A 15,865-nucleotide genomic window follows, 5' to 3' on the forward strand; every position below is an offset into this window, starting at 1 on the left:
ACATAATATGTTTATGTGTATATACACATGTTTATATATGTGTGTATTCATACATACATACATACATAAATATAAATATAAATATATATATATATATATATATATATATATATATATATATACTTTTTTTTTTTTTTTTTTTTTTTGCAAGAAAGTGTGTGGCCTAGGCTGACCTCAAACGTATTGTGTAGCTTAGTATGGCCTTGAACTTCTTATTCTCTCATTCCTGCATGCTGCATATTGCATGAATATGCCACTCCACTCAGTTGAGAGAGAGAAACCTTGAGGATATTCTGCATCTGTCCTGGTTAGGGTGTCTATTGTTTTAGATGAAGCACAATGGCTGAAAGCTGTGTGGGGAAGAAAGGACTTATTTGGCTTACATTTCCATATCATTGTTAATTATTGGAGAGAGGAACTCAAACAGGGCAGGAACCTTGAATCAGGAGCTGATGCAGATTCCATAGAGGGTTACTGCTTATGTGTCTCTCAGCCTGCTTTTTTTTTTTTTTTTAATAGACACCAGGACCAGGCATAGTACCACCCACAATGGCATGGGCCTTCCCCATCAACCACTAACTAATTAAGAAAATGCCTTACAGCTGGGTCGTATGGAGGCATTTTCTCAACTGAAGTTCCCTCCTTTTAGATAACTTTAGATTGTGCCAGGTTGACTTAAAACTAGCCAGCATAGCACTTGATAAGGTTCCCATGTTTTACTCTGTCAGTAGATCTGACTTTTCCTTCTGATAATTGATTTTTGTTTTTCTTGACACATGCAGTAGAATTTAAATACCATATTATTTTTTTTCCTCACAATAACAATTTTCTTTGGTTCTTAGGAAAAATAACGGATTTTGTTCTCCTTTTTGTAGAAACATGTCCTCTTAATAATCAGACATACATTCTGTTTTGGTTTTCTGTCTAAGTTAACCAGTAACAGAATCATTTCACCCTTTTTGAGACACTGATTTTATAACATTCAAAGTGAAATTTTACCTTTTCCTTTTTTGGTTTGAAAAAGTTCAATATCAAAATAAAACAATTTTTTAAGTGAGTCATTTGACTTACTTAATAAACACTACTTAACACACAACTGGGGAGGCTGAGGCAGGTAGATCACTTGTATCTAGAAGTTCAAGTCCAGCTTGGATAACAAATAAGCATATCTTCTAACATTAAATCCTGTAATCTTTGTAACAACCCAGGAGATAGGTTTACGATTGTTCTTGAGATGTTTTGAGATAAGGAGACTGAGATACAGAGTCCAGATCATCAGAAATGTGAGTAACTCAACCAATGTCAAAGTCCCAAATCATGGTACTCTAATGTAACTTGAAAAGAACAGTGCAGTAGGTAGAATATTAGTTTGTTGCTTTTTCAAAAAGTGTTTTACAAAGTTTAAGGAATCTGAAGAGAGTGGCTTTGTGGAAATAACTTCTTACAAGCAAGAACAGTGAAACAAATTAGGAATAGTAGAAAGATCATCCTGTATTATTTTGAAATTTTAACTAGATTCAGAGAGTAAAGAGGTTTAATTTTTGAATGTTTATATATTTGCTTTGTATATATACTAAAGTATATGTTTTTATATGTTTTAATCTCGTTTCTTAGGCAACAAATCTCCTTCTTTATGGGTGAAAGATCTTATAAAAGTGGAAGATATTTCTTTTCTCATAAACACGTTTGAAGGCGCAGTTAGCAGCTGTGGTTGGTCAGCAGGCATTCTTGCTCAGCCAACCCTACTCGATTTACAAGGGCCGGTCAGCCTGCAAGCAGTGCTGCAGTGGCTGGACTTGCTCCTCGCAGCACTGGAGTGCTACAACACATTCATTGAGGAGAAGACTGTGGAAGTGCAAGAGGTCCTAGGTGGGTGACGTTTACTCTAAGATAGCGTTGCCTGATTCTGCTCAGTTTATTTCAGGTAAACTGCACACTGCATGTCAAAATAACACTAACAAGCAGTTGGAGACAGGCTATGAATTCTAGGCCAGCCTTATCTACAGATATAGTACCAGAACAGCCACTTGCTACATGATGAAACCCATGTAGAAAAGTTATATAAAAGAAATAAAGTAAAATTAAAATAATACAAAATTGATAACAGATACTAGCTACTTAGTGCTGTTTAAAAGAACTTAGCATGGATTTTGTATCACTGAACTATATTCCAGGCTCTTTTTATTTACGTTCTCATTTGTGTTAATTAGCTTTCCACTACTATGACAAAAAAGCTGAGGTAATTAGATTAAAATAAAAGGTTGATTTTGGTTTACAGGCTTGGAGGATTCAGTCCATGATTGGCTTTGTTGCTTTTGGCCTGGATTTTGGCATATAATAGAGGGAGCTGTAAACCTCATGGTACCCATGGAGCAAAGTGAATAAGAAGTGGTACAACAGTCTCAATATGCCCTAAAGCACACATTTCCAATAAATTCACTTGATTCTACCAACAAAACCTTCTAAAGGTGTCCCTACCTCCTAATAACATTCCACATCAGTAGGTGATATAGTTTTATATAACCACTGTCATATAACATTTTATTTCATTTTATTATTAGGTTTTTTGTTTTTGTTTTTGTTTTTCTCAAGACAAGGTTTCTGTGTGTAGCCCTGGCTGCCTGGTTATCTCGGACTTGCTGTATAGACCAGGCTGGCCTAGAACTCACAGCAATCCATCTGCCCCTATGTCCCTGAGTTCTGGGATTACAGGTGTGCACCATTGTACCCAGCTATATAGTTTGTCTTTGAGTAAAATGTTATGCAATGTATTACTCTACTAAGAAATATTTGTTTGAATAAATAGTTCCGTAACTGATTAATTCTAATATGTACCTCCACCCCACCTAACAGATTCTCAGTGATGAACTAGGGCAGTGACGTTGTATTGAAGACTGTTTTACCATTTAAGAATGTAATCCTTGATTATGTTTTCTCCAGACTTCCTCTTTTTTCTGCTTGCAGGAGCTCTTTCTCCCCCATTACTTCTATTCCTGAGGAATCCATTTCTTGATTCAGACCCAGGGTCATCCTAGCACTTTCTCATTGCTTCTTGCAGCTTTTCTTCCTAGTCCTTCTCTATTTCTTTGTGTCACATGCCAAACTACAAACTACAGGTTCACCATCTGGTCTGAGGATCCAGAGTAGGCATTGGCAACCAAGAAACAGAACACTCACCTCACAATGAGAAAATGATATCCTTATACCAAGAAACACCTCAAATATTAGACTTCTAGATGCCCATATCCCAGTACAAAAATACAGACATGAACAGACAAGACAACATGCCTCCTTCAGAAACCAGCAACCCTATTGGAATAAGCCATGAAAAATGCAATTTAGATGAAGCACAAGACAAAGACTTCAAAATAGCAATTGCGAATATGTTCAGGAACCTTACAGAAGCTTTTCTGTTCAACATTGCAAACTCTTCAATTTGATTCCCAGCTCTGAAGATGCTTGCCTTCAACCTCTACTTCTATTCCTTGTGGATTCCAAAGATCCTCTCTGTAGATTGAACCTTCCTTCCTCACTGACCTACCCCTCTGTAACACTGCAATACCCAGAAGCACTCTCTACCTGGGAACCCACTGGCCATACTGGCCCAGAAATTAGGTGGGCAGCTTGATATCCTTGCTGTCTTCAAAATTTCCAGTCTTATCCTCAGCCCTGTGACAGACCACTTGCAGGGACCTATCCTCTTGTCTTAGGACTTTACTGCTGTGAAGACACCATTACCAAAGCAGCTTTTATAAAGGAAAACATTTAATTGAGTTTGGCTTATAGTTTCAGAGGTTTAGTCTACTATTGTAATGCAAGAAGCATGGCAGAATCCAGGCAGACATGTTCCTGGAGAAGGAGCTGAGAGATTAACATGGTATTTATTTGTTAGATTTTTTTTTAATGAATTGCCAAATTACTCTTTTAAATCATAACTCTCGTAAATAATATTTGAGAGTTAAGACTTCTGTTAGTCAAACATCGTGACGAAATTCTCACCTAGACACTTTGAAGGATAGAATTGTTTGGCCTCTTTCCATCAAGGCCTGGCTGTATGTATACCATGGTGACAGGAAGATGTGGCAAATCTCTTCACCTCATGATTGACAAAAAGTGAGAGAGTATTCCAGAAAACAAAAATAGATTACCAGGGACCTATGTCTTCTAATTGTTCTCACCTTTTAAAAGCTGCAAAACTCCCAACACCAGTTGGGACCAAGTGTTCAAATCATAACAAGAGGGGGAGGGATAAGCTTAGGGCGGGGTGCTTTTGTCGTGTGCAGGATGGCATGTGTTCAATCCTACTGTAGTAATAAGTAAATATATAAATAAATATATGACCTGACTCTGTATAGATACTGTTATGTCTGAAATGGGATTCTATTTGGATTATAATTTCGTTCAAAATTTGAACAAAGAAGAAATAGCTGCTGTTTTATTCATTTTTTCTTGAGCTTTTTTTGTTTGTAAAGCTTTTTTTTTTTGAGTGTATATTATCCTTTGTATTTCAAGAAGGAACTGCACATTAATTTTAGTAGAGTTAGGAAGAAATGTACACTAATATTTTACTGCTATTATTCCTAGGTACTGAAGCGCGATCTTCACTTTTGAAGTCAGTGGCTTTCTTTTTAGAAAGCATAGCAACATACGATGCTAGAGCAGTAGAACAACACTTCGGCACTGGGGTGACTGGCCCCCCCAGCCTACAAGAGGAAGAAAAATACAATTATAGCAAATGCACAGTCTTGGTCCGGATTATGGAATTTACCACAACCCTGCTCAATAACTCTCCGGAAGTTTGCAAGGTAGGGTCTCACCTTCTCTGTTTATGTGAGATTAGTACTTCATCATGGGAAATAGTTTGTTTCCCTTACATTAGAGGGTTTCAACCTGTGGTTCAAGATCCCTTTGGCAAACCTCTATATTCAAAAATATTTACATTATGATTCAAAGTTATAGTTATCAAGTCAACACAACGTGAACCTTATTAAAGGATCGCAACATTAGGAAGGTTGAAAAACACTGCCTTAGATCATTAGCCATGAAAAAGAAACATATCAGAATTGCATTGAGATGCCATCTTAGCCCAGTTCAAATAATTATCATCAAGAAACCAAATGCAAATAATGGTACAAGTACAAGAGACAGTACAAATACTGGTGAAGATTATATGAAAAGGAAATCAAGTGCTGCTTTGGGAAGCAGGCCTGAAGGTGTAGTTCAGCAGGAGAGTCCTTGTTTGCAATGTGTAAGCCATATATTCCATCCCTAGCACTCCAATTTTACTAAAAAAAGGATAAATTAGTCCAGACACTATAGAAATCAGGATGTATATTCCTCAAAAACTAAAAGTGGAATCATTATGTATGACCTAAGCATACCATTCTGCTCATATATCTAAAGGAACCAAAATAAGCATACAGATGCCCATTTACCCATTTTTTTGTTTATTTGTCTATTTGTTTGCTTTTGAGATAAATGAAAATTGTAACCATGGCTGGCTGGGACTTACTGTGTAAACCAAGGTGGCCTGGTTCAAAGAATCACCTGCCTCTGACTCCCAAGTGCTGTGGTTCAAGGTTTGTGTCTGGTTATTCCCATGTTTATTGCAGCACTATTCATGATAGCAAGTTAGGGAATCACCTTACATGACATTAATGGAATATATATGGTTATATACATAATGAGATACAAAACATAATTTACTGGAGAATAAATGAAAGTAGAGATATTAACTGAAGTCATCCAGACCCAGACAAGTATCACATTTCCCGTCACATGTGGACTAGAGAGGACATGAAAATAGAGAGTTGAGGTGCTTTTAAAAAGGAGGAAAGGGACACAATGGTATAATGAGGAGTACAACTTAATTAAAATGTTTCACATGCATGAATGATATTGTCCCAATGAACCTATTATTCTCTATAACTAATATTTACTACTAATAATTTTTGGGAGTGGCTTTGGCTCCTCTGAGAAGTTCCATTACAGGAAGTTGTTCTTACTTTAATTAATGAATAAAAGATGTATGAATTTATGCTGTACACCATATTTGGTCCATTTATATATGTCGTTAAGTCAAACCAATTAACCTCTCTATTCCCTCATACCCCATATGTGAGAACTCTTTAAGTGTAGTCTTATCAGTTTTCAAGTATTTATTGTTTAACTATAATGTTACCACAGTATACAATCTGTTTTTGAAAATAATTGCTGAACATTTCTAACCTGAACGTCAAAAATTTGAAATGTTCCAAAACTTTCATGTCAAAATGTTGTAGGTTTTGGAGAATTTTGGTTTTTAGCTTTTCGGATAGTGATACTTATGTGGTAGAGTCTCTCTAGACATTCTAAAACTAAACAAACAAATGAAAAACCTGAAATCTGAATCCTTATGTTTTCAAACATTTTTATATATCTTCAATTCTTTTGAGAGAGTCTGCCAAATTCTGTTCCCAGCCTTGTGGACTTTTTAAAATTTTACAATATGATAAAAAGAGAGCTGCTATTTAAGAAGTACTCCTATTCCATCTGTCTTTTCTATTTTTATAGCTGCTGGAGAAGGACTTGTGTAACATAAACCTTATGAGGGTTTTAGTGAAAGTGCTCTGTGAGCCCCTGAGCATAGGTTTTAATATTGGCGACGTCCAGGTTATGAACCATCTTCCTAGCATTTGTGTAAACCTGCTGAAAGCACTAAGGAATTCCCCATTCAGAGACATGCTGGAGACTCATCTGAAGGAGAAAGTGACAGCACAGAGGTAGGCACTTGGGCCATGCTCACAGTTACCATGATCTAAGGTCCCCATCCAGTGTTTCTGACAGCCACAGCTGCTAAGTCCTCAAGAAAAGAACTTGTCAGTGAGTGTGTGTCTTTACGTGTGTGTACACACAAATATATCATGTATATTTGAAAATCCTGAGCCTCACTAATTCATTCTCTGCATGTAGGATGGGAGAGGACAGTAGATGTGCTTAATACTACACTTGCTTTTCAAGGCTGATTTGTCTTATGAATCTTTTTCTGGCGTTATCTTTGTGTTTCCAGGACTGTAATAATGAGTTTGAGAAACAGGTGATTAGTGAATCTATAATAGCACACACAGTTCCTTAGTGTGTTCTTATCTGGTTTTCTGTTTTTCTTACGTCCAGTGTTGAAGAGCTTTGTGCCATTAACTTGTGTAGCTCTGATGCTCGCCAAGAAATGAACAAGTTCCTGTCTGTCTTATCAGCCTGTAAACAGCTTCACAAAGCTGGTTTCTCTCATGCTATATTACCACCTCAGGTAAACATGATTAACTCGTTTTTACATATCTTTTAGCTTTATTATAGTAATTTAATTATGGTCATACAAATTGGTATTTGTATTATTTATTTAAAATATTGTATGTACAAAATATACTGAAACAGAAATTACAGAACTTTAACATGTAGGTGTTGTCTCTCATGTGAATATGAAGGTAAAGACTAAATGAAAGAGGAATAAAGGACAGTTCAAATTTTAGTAACCTCAAACATTTTAGGAACCAATTGCATAGTGTCTATATTACAGAAAGACATACATGAAATCTATAGCTTAAGAAAGTTGTCCTAAGCATTGGAAAACTTATCATTGTTAACTAACACAGACTTTTTAACTAAAGTAGAAACATATTTTTGTGTTAAACACCTCTCACTAGGTACTTCATGTCAATTTTTCCTTTAGTCTACAGCGTTGAATTGTTCCATTGGCATGAGACTGCTCTCCTTGGTTTATAAAGGCATTATACCTACAGAAGAAAGGCAGTGCCTACAGACATTGGACCCCAGCTGTAAGAAACTGGCCAATGGACTCCTGGAATTAGCCTTTGCTTTTGGAGGACTGGTAGGGAAAATAGCTGCATTCCACACTTTCTGTTGAATGACTTATATAACTTACATGTGATATCTCCAAAAGGTGTGAAATTTGGTTAGTAAGGTCTTAGATGGACATGTATTATAATTGACTTGCTGACTTTTTCTCTAAGGGTGTCTTCTTTAGTGCTTTATTAAGATAAAAAACAAATCATTCTGAAATTGAAGTTTCTGTTCAGCTTTGTTTACAAAAGAACTTAAGAAAAGAACATTTTTTTCACTAACCTTAACCCGGGTTGACATGCTTCTTTTCCTGTCCTTGTCAGTTCTTGGAATGGATAGTTAAAGAGACTCTGAATGGTAATCTTGAGGCACTCAAGGCACCACAACAACCTAAGTCCTCATCACTCTTTGAATTGGGCAGAGCTGGCTTCATATAATCTGCTGTAGCAGAGAACTACAACCAGCCCTGTGTGTCTGTTCCATTCTGTTGTCCCTTATTATTTCTCCCATTACAAGAACCTCTTCTTTGTCTCATTGATGTTCTTAATTACACTTCCATTGTCCAAAACAACTTGTTCATATTAGACTATTCTCTGAACAACAAGGTTGTTCTGGAAATTTGTAAGCAATATCAATTTAAAGGTTTCTGTCACATAGTGAAACCTAGAAAATAGACATTAAATTAAATATGTGTAATTTAAACTTGAGTCCTGATTTTACATATCAGGCTCACTTTAGAAGGCATCTTGTAGATTTAACTGTGGATCCACAACCTCAGGGCCTTTCTTGGGGCAGATTCTCTACTATGGTCTTCTCTCTTCCTTAGTGTGAGCACCTTGTGAGTTTGCTCCTGAATTCAGCACCGTTGTCTATGCAGCATTTGGGCAGTTCACAGAGAAACATCAGCTTCTCCCATGGGGAGTATTTCTATACTTTGTTCTCAGAAGTAATCAACGGTGAGCTATTGAAAAATCTTGATATTGCTGTATCAGAGCTCATGAAGTCATCAGCAGATAATCCCAAAATGGTAAGGACCTTTACCTTTAAGTATTTTCTTGTCTAATGTTTACAGAGAGTTTTTTTGTTTCTGATGGCTTTTCTTTTTCTTTTTTTACATGATTAAAAATTAATTTTATTCTGTTTTTTTATTATTAATGCCAATTTCATTTCTGTTACCCAGGGAATTCTATCTTTAATGGTATCATATCTTATAACATATTACAAATTAGAAAACATCCTTGTTTGTTTTCAAGATAACAAAATTCTCCTAACCTGATCAACAACAGATGTATAACTAATATCATTTGTAACCTTAAAAATCTCAAGCAAATGAACCTTGTAGTAAAAGTAACAACATTTTAAAATAATAAGGCTCAAGTCACCCAAACAGAACAGTAAAAAAGGAATGGTTTTACATTCTCTTCCAACTAGCTCTTGAATAAGGGTTTACTACTTATTTCACTGCTCTGTCTGACTCTAAAATGATACTACAGTAGAAGTTGTGATGGTCAGAGCAATGGTATCTCTCATCTGCTAGGATTTTCTGGCCTAGGCCCTCTCTTACTCTTCCCTCAAAGCCTCTGCATACTTTTTCAGGGTAGGATCTGGGATCCTGCTTAACGATGCTAGCATAAAACTGCAAGATTTTCATCTTGTAGGTCTCAGCAAAAGCCCTTGGTCCCCACAGGTACTCAAAGTGTGGAGGATAGCTATTGAGCACCTGTCTGTATTCCACATACCCTTTCTGCACAAAATCTTCAGTTATGAGACTCCTGGGCTCCCCAAATATGAAATGATCAACCTCAGCATACAGCCCAAGGGTATTCAATACATCCCAGAAAACCTCCTCACTGACACAATTATCCTCTATATGGATGATGCATTGTGTGACTATAACTAGGCCTGTCTTGGGTCCGCCTATAACATCATGCATCATCTCATCATAGGTGATCCCCAGAGCAGGCAAAAGAAAATAGGAGTGGGTAAATGGATCTACTTTTATCATGTCAATGCCAAAGATTAGCCTCATGCACTCAGAGGCCTTACTGAGTATCATAGGGAGTGCTCCTCAAATCTCTCATGGCCCTGTGCATCATTTCTGCCTTGGTGGTTAGCTCCATCCTTTGAAACTTGAACAGGAATCTCACCAAATCAACCATCTTTCCATTTAGCACATCCTGCTGGGGAGACTCAGGGTTGGCTAACTCTGCTTCATGATTGCCATAGGCCTCACATGATGATGCACGTGCAATGGAGCCCATGGCAGTGAGAGGAGAGGAGGCTCTCTGGGCACTCTGGGGAGAACTGGGTGTTCCTTCAGCAGACACATCCCCTGAATTGGTGGCTATGATCTCCATCTCCTCTACTTCATCCATGGTTGCCTGAGCTACTTTCTTCCCATTGGGCCTGAGGGCTATCCAGGAAGTTGAAACTCTGGCTCTTCACAGTAGGATTCATCTTGAGTTTCCTTGGATACAGCGCATGCAGGTCATAGGGATGAAGACTCACAAACCTTTGTCATGGCACAACTGACCCACCCTTTGATGACTTGAGCCAAGTCCTTCAACTCCTTTAGACTAGTTCCTGAAAATTAGACAGGGAGTTCAGACTGACAGCCATGAAGAGGACTGTATTGCTGGCAGATAATGGATAATTCCCTCTATTGCCTCCATCTGCTGTTTGCTGATACCACACACTGTACAGGCTCACCTTCCCCTATCAGGACACTCACAAAAGGCCTCTGAATCCACAAAGTCCCTGGATGTAGAAAGCCTGGTGTGCTAACTCTAAAGTTAAGTCTCCAGGTCCAGAGCACACTGAGTGGAATTCTCCCTCCCAAAATCTTCACAAAAACCTGATGGGTTTTCTCAAACCAGATTTCTATCTGGAAGGTTGAAAGGTCTTGCCAGTGAATAAAAATAAAATCCATAGGAAAAAACAGAATCTTTATCAAGCTAGTTGATGTTAATAGATATTATTCTTTCCATTCCCTCAAATCTTTTAGCACTGTCTCTCAGCTTAACACTGTAACATATAACTTTGTAGGGTACTGAATTTTGCTAGAATGTCCTGTTGGAGCTTCCACACCTCTCATGTGCCTGGGAGTGTTTATTATTTTATTTTTATGACAGGATCTTGCTCTGTAGTCCTGGAGACCACACTTTTTATCAGGTTGGCTTCAACTTAGAGAGACCCTCCTGTCTCCACTAGAATATTACTTATTTTTAAGGCACTATTCCACATAGCAAAATGTCACCAACTGTTAATCCTTGAAGGTTATATACCACCATAGTTTTAGTGCATGATCCTGTGGGCAGCAGTCTCCTCTACTCCAGCCATCAAGCAATGGAAATGTAGACATGGACAAGATAAGTCATTTTATTGACATGCCAGACTAAGTTTACATTATTTGCTGTTGCTGATATTAGGGGGAGGGTTTCTTGCATAATTTTTTCAATGCTGGATTATCTTGCTTCTTCTCTGGGGCCAGAATGGGGGGTGGGATTCTAAGCTTTGTATTCTCTAATGTAACTAAAGTAAATTAATTCTAAATTTAAAACCTACCTAAAAGTCCAATACTATATAAAATACTGGAGGAAGGATTAGCTCTATCAAATCTTTCCCATTCTACTTTTTTAAAATTATTTACTTTACCTCCTGATTGTAGGTTTCCTTTCCTCCTCTCTTCTCAGTCTCTCTCACCTCAACTCCCCCTGCCACCCACATGCATTTGCTCCTAGCCCCCTCTCAAAAAAAAATGTTACATATGTACAGAGGGCCTAGGTCTATCACATGCATGCTCTCCAGTTGGCAGTACAGTCTCTATGATCCCCAGGTGAGTTGATTCTCTAGGTTTCTGAGTGGTGTCCTTGACCTCTCTTGTTCCTTCAATCCTTCCTCCTCTTCTTCCATAGAATTCCCACAGCTCCACATAATGTTTGACTGTGGGTCTCTGAATCAGTTGTCATGAGATGCTGGGTAAAGCCTCTCAGATGAGTTATGCTAGATGCCTGTCTGCAAGTATAGCAGAACATCATTAATAGTGTGAAGGGTGGACAAACTCTCATGGCATGGATCTTAAGCTGGGCCAGTCATTGGTTGGCCATTCCTTCAAATTCTGCTCCATCTTTTACCCCTGCACATCTTGTAGACAGGAGAAATTGTGGGTCAAAGGTTTTGTGGCTGGGTTGGTGTCTGAATCCCTCTATTGGAAATCTTGCCTGGTTACAGGAGATGGCCAATACAAGGTCCATATCTCCTGTTACTAGGAGTCACCCTCATAGACTCCTGGGAGTCTCCAGTGTTCTGGGTTTCTAGTTTGTATCAGAGATGCTTCCCAATCAATTCCAATTCTCTTTCCCAGTACTTTCTCCCTTGTCTTTCTTCCCCACCACCTCTTCCCTTCTGTTGTCATCCCCATCCCTTCCCCCATCTAGTTGTCTCCCTCTACTCACCCCCATGTCGAATCTATTTCCCCTTCTCAGTGTGGTTCAAACATCCCTCTGGGGTCCTTCTTGTTACTTAGGTTCTTTGGGTCTGTGATTGTAACATGGTTATCCTTTACTTAATGACTGTTATCCACTTATAAGTGAGTTCATTCCATGTTTGTCTTTCTGGGTCTGGGTTGACTTACTCAGGGTGATCTTTTCTAGTTCATCCATTTGTCTGCAGATTTCATGATGTCATTGTTTTTAATGGCTGAGTAATACTTCTTTGGTGTAAATGTACCACATTTTCTTTATCTTTCTTTTGGTTGAGGGTTATCGAGTTTGTTTCCTGTTTCTGGCTATTATAAACACAGTTGAGCAAGTGCCCGTGTGGTATGGTAGAGCATCTTTCGGGTATATGTCCAGGAGTGATATAGCTTGCTGAGTCTTGAGGTATAGCTATTCCCAATTTTCTGAGAAACTGCCAGATTGATTTTCAAAATGGTTGTTACAAGTTTGCACTTCTCTTATCTTGACTGTCGTCTGAGAGGCTCCATCAGCAGGGGATTGAGAAAGATGCTAACTAAGACTTGCAGCCAAGCATGAGGCAGAGCTCCAGGGATCTTGTGGAAGTGTTGAAGGAAAGATGGAAGAACCTGAAGTAGATAGGAACCTTATAGGAAGACCAACAGAGACAGCCCACTCAGCTCTGTGGGGGCTTACAGAGACTGAGACATCAACTAAGGAGCATGCATGGTCTGGACCTAGGCCTCCTGCACATATGTGGCTGATGGGCGGCTTAGTCTTCATATGGGGCACTTACCCCATATGGTGGGGGTTGTTTGTTTCTAACATAAACTCTGTTGCCTGCTTTTGGACCACTTCCCCCTGGCAGGGCTGCCTTGCCTGGCCTCAGGATGAGGGTATGCTCAATCCTGATGTCATGTAATATGCTGGGGAGGACTGATATAGGGGAAGGGAGGCTCTCCTGTTCTGGGGGGAAGGGGAGAAAGGAAAGGGGAAAGAGGGAACAGGAAGGAGAGGAAGGAAGGGGCACCTTTGGGAAGTAAAGTAAATAAACTGAAAAATTAAAAATAAAGTTTTCATTCCTATCAGCAATGGAGGAGTCTTCACCTTTCTCCATAACCTTGAGTTCTTGGTCATAGTCATTCTTACGGGTATAAGATGGAATCTCAGAGTTGTTTTGATTTGCAATTCCCTGATGACTAAGAACATTGAACATTTCTTTAAATGCTTCTCAGCCATTAGAGATTCCTCTGTTGAGAATTCTCTGTTTAGCTCTGTATCCCATTTTTAATTGGGTTAATAGATTTGTTGATATCTAATTTCTTGAGTTCTTTATATATTTTGGATATTCGGGTTGGTAAAGATCTTCCCCCATTCTGTAGGCTGCTGTGTTGTTCTATTGACAGTGTCCTTTGCCTTACAGAAGCTTTTCAATTTCATGAGCTCCCATTTATTAATTGGTGCCTGAGTACCAATTGGTGTTAATTGGTGTTCTGTTCAGGAAGTTGTCTCCTGTGCCAATAGGTCAAAGCTATTCCCACTTTCTCTTCTAATAGATTTAGTGTTTGTGGGTTTATGTTGAGGTCTTTTATCCACTTGGACTCAAGTTTTAAAGTCTTCTGGTCTGAGAGGCCTGGGGTTCTGGTGACTAGTGTGACTTCAGTTCCAGCAGGGTGTTTTCCCCGGTGTGTTTGTAGCCTGTGTAGCCTCTGGTATTTTGGGTGCTAACTGTGGTTCTTGGGAGCCTAGTAGTACAAGTGTGGCTTGACGTCCTCTGGTGCCAGAGTGGCCTCTGGGAAAACAGGCAGAGTTGTGCGTTAGAAAATGGAACCTAGGGATCAGCTTACTACTTTTGGTAAGGGGACTTAGCAGGCAAGGGCTTGTGGGTAAGGTGGTCTTTTCTGGTTGTCCCTGCTGCCAGCAGGCCCTCCTCTGTTCCTACCCCACAACTCTGAAATGACAGAATGATGTAAAGAAAGAAAAAACAAACAGTCTTAATAGGTGCAGAGAAAGAACAACCAGAATGACAAAAACTATAAAGCAAGACGTGTGCTAATTCAAAGCCTTAGCCTAACCAAAACAGAAGAAGATAGCAAGACTGTTTCATAGGGGTTGAGGAGGGAGACAGAGAGGGAAGGAAGCAGGAGAGACGGGGGGAGGGGGAAAGAATAAGAATAGCTACTGAATAATATTGGAGAATATGAAAGAATCCTCTGGAATTAAGCATAGATTTCTTAAATTAAAATAATGGATTAGAGCTTGGGGAACCCTGCAGAAGAGGGGGAGGAGAAAGCCAGAGGTGTCAACGACACCAGGAGAACATCACCCTCAAAATCACCTGTTTAGGGCTCATAGGGATTTACAGAGACTGAAGCAACAATAAGAGAGCCTGAATGAGTTTAACTAGGTCCTTTGCATTTATGGACCTATTATGTGGTTGTGTAGCTTGATGTTCTTGTGGGAGTGCTAACAGTAGCAGTCTGGGGTTTCTCTTGGTTATTTTGCCTGCTTTTGGAACCATCTTCCTCTTACTGGGTTGCCTCATCCAGCCTTAATATGAGGTATGTGCCTAGTTTATTGTAACTTGTACCTTATTTGGTTGATATCTCTGGGGTGAGGGGACTACTTTTTTTCTGAAGGAAAACGGAGGAGAGGGTGGATCTGGAGGAAAGAAGAAGTGGGAAAAAGGGCCTGGGAGAAGTAGAGAGAAGAGACTGGAGTTGTATGAGAGAAGAATAAAAAAAAAAAAAAAAAGGAATAGATGGAGAAAATGAGGAATTCCTAGAGAGTAGGATGAAAATACAAAGCAAAAGCTAAAGAAAAGTGATAGGTACAATGGTGTACAGACTTTAATTCCAGCACTGTGGAATCAGAGGCAGGCAGATCTCTGTGAGTTCACAGCTAGTGTGGTCTATATAGCAAGTTCTAGTGTAGCTAGGAGTACATAGTGATACTCTGTCTCAAGAAGGAAATAGAGAGACAGAGAGGAAGGAAGGAAGGAAGGAAGGAAGGAAGGAAGGAAGGAAGGAAGGAAGGAAGGAAGGAAGGAAGGAAGGAAGGAAGGAAGGAAAAAGAAAAGAAAGAAGTGACAAAGATCTCTTCAACTTGAATGGACAGTACATAGAGGCGTTTGGTGACAAGGGTCCCAGAAACAGTGGCAGAGTTGAGTTCTCAGGGTAAAATGGCTGTGGTGTGGCTTGCTCTAGGTTTGGAAATGATTTTACGTGGAGAAAATTTTCTGAAGACTCACCATGAGAAAAGGGCCTGAATGTTCTCAAGGAGATAAGCTAGTTATGTGGAGAAGGATCAAGAATGGAATGACATTTGTTTTCAAAACAGAATTATGGATACTGCAAAACCAAGAGATGTTTCCTTGTCCACCTCTCATCAGGAAGCTGCCATGTAGCTAGTAAGACGAGAAAGAAGAAGGTGTTGTATTTAGCCCTGTGGAGAGAAGAAGGGTTTTCTAGGTCTGGGCTTGCCACAACACAGCAAGAGCTATGTCTCTTGAAACAGTTAATTTACTCTTCGGAAAAATGGAATGGCATAATTTATTTGATTTGGGAGAGTTTGAT

The 15,865-nt window shown here is 39.1% G+C and overlaps 1 protein-coding gene and 1 pseudogene across 1 annotated transcript in view; one reads left to right on the forward strand and one right to left on the reverse strand.

The window, feature by feature from the left end:
- Positions 1–15,865, forward strand: part of Prkdc (protein kinase, DNA-activated, catalytic subunit) — a 197,315-nt gene that overhangs the window by 58,644 nt on the left and 122,806 nt on the right. Inside the window, exons 31-36 of the mRNA XM_055599098.1 lie at positions 1,615–1,869; positions 4,585–4,805; positions 6,553–6,761; positions 7,153–7,285; positions 7,706–7,864; positions 8,663–8,863. Coding sequence (XP_055455073.1) covers positions 1,615–1,869; positions 4,585–4,805; positions 6,553–6,761; positions 7,153–7,285; positions 7,706–7,864; positions 8,663–8,863 — 1,178 coding nt within the window. The remainder of the gene's footprint in view (positions 1–1,614; positions 1,870–4,584; positions 4,806–6,552; positions 6,762–7,152; positions 7,286–7,705; positions 7,865–8,662; positions 8,864–15,865) is intronic.
- Positions 9,385–10,293, reverse strand: LOC129670556 (melanoma-associated antigen 10-like; annotated as a pseudogene).

The sequence above is a fragment of the Psammomys obesus genome, unplaced genomic scaffold (assembly GCF_907164565.1).
Source record: "Psammomys obesus unplaced genomic scaffold, mPsaObe1.curated_primary_1811, whole genome shotgun sequence".
NCBI lineage: Eukaryota > Metazoa > Chordata > Mammalia > Rodentia > Muridae > Psammomys > Psammomys obesus.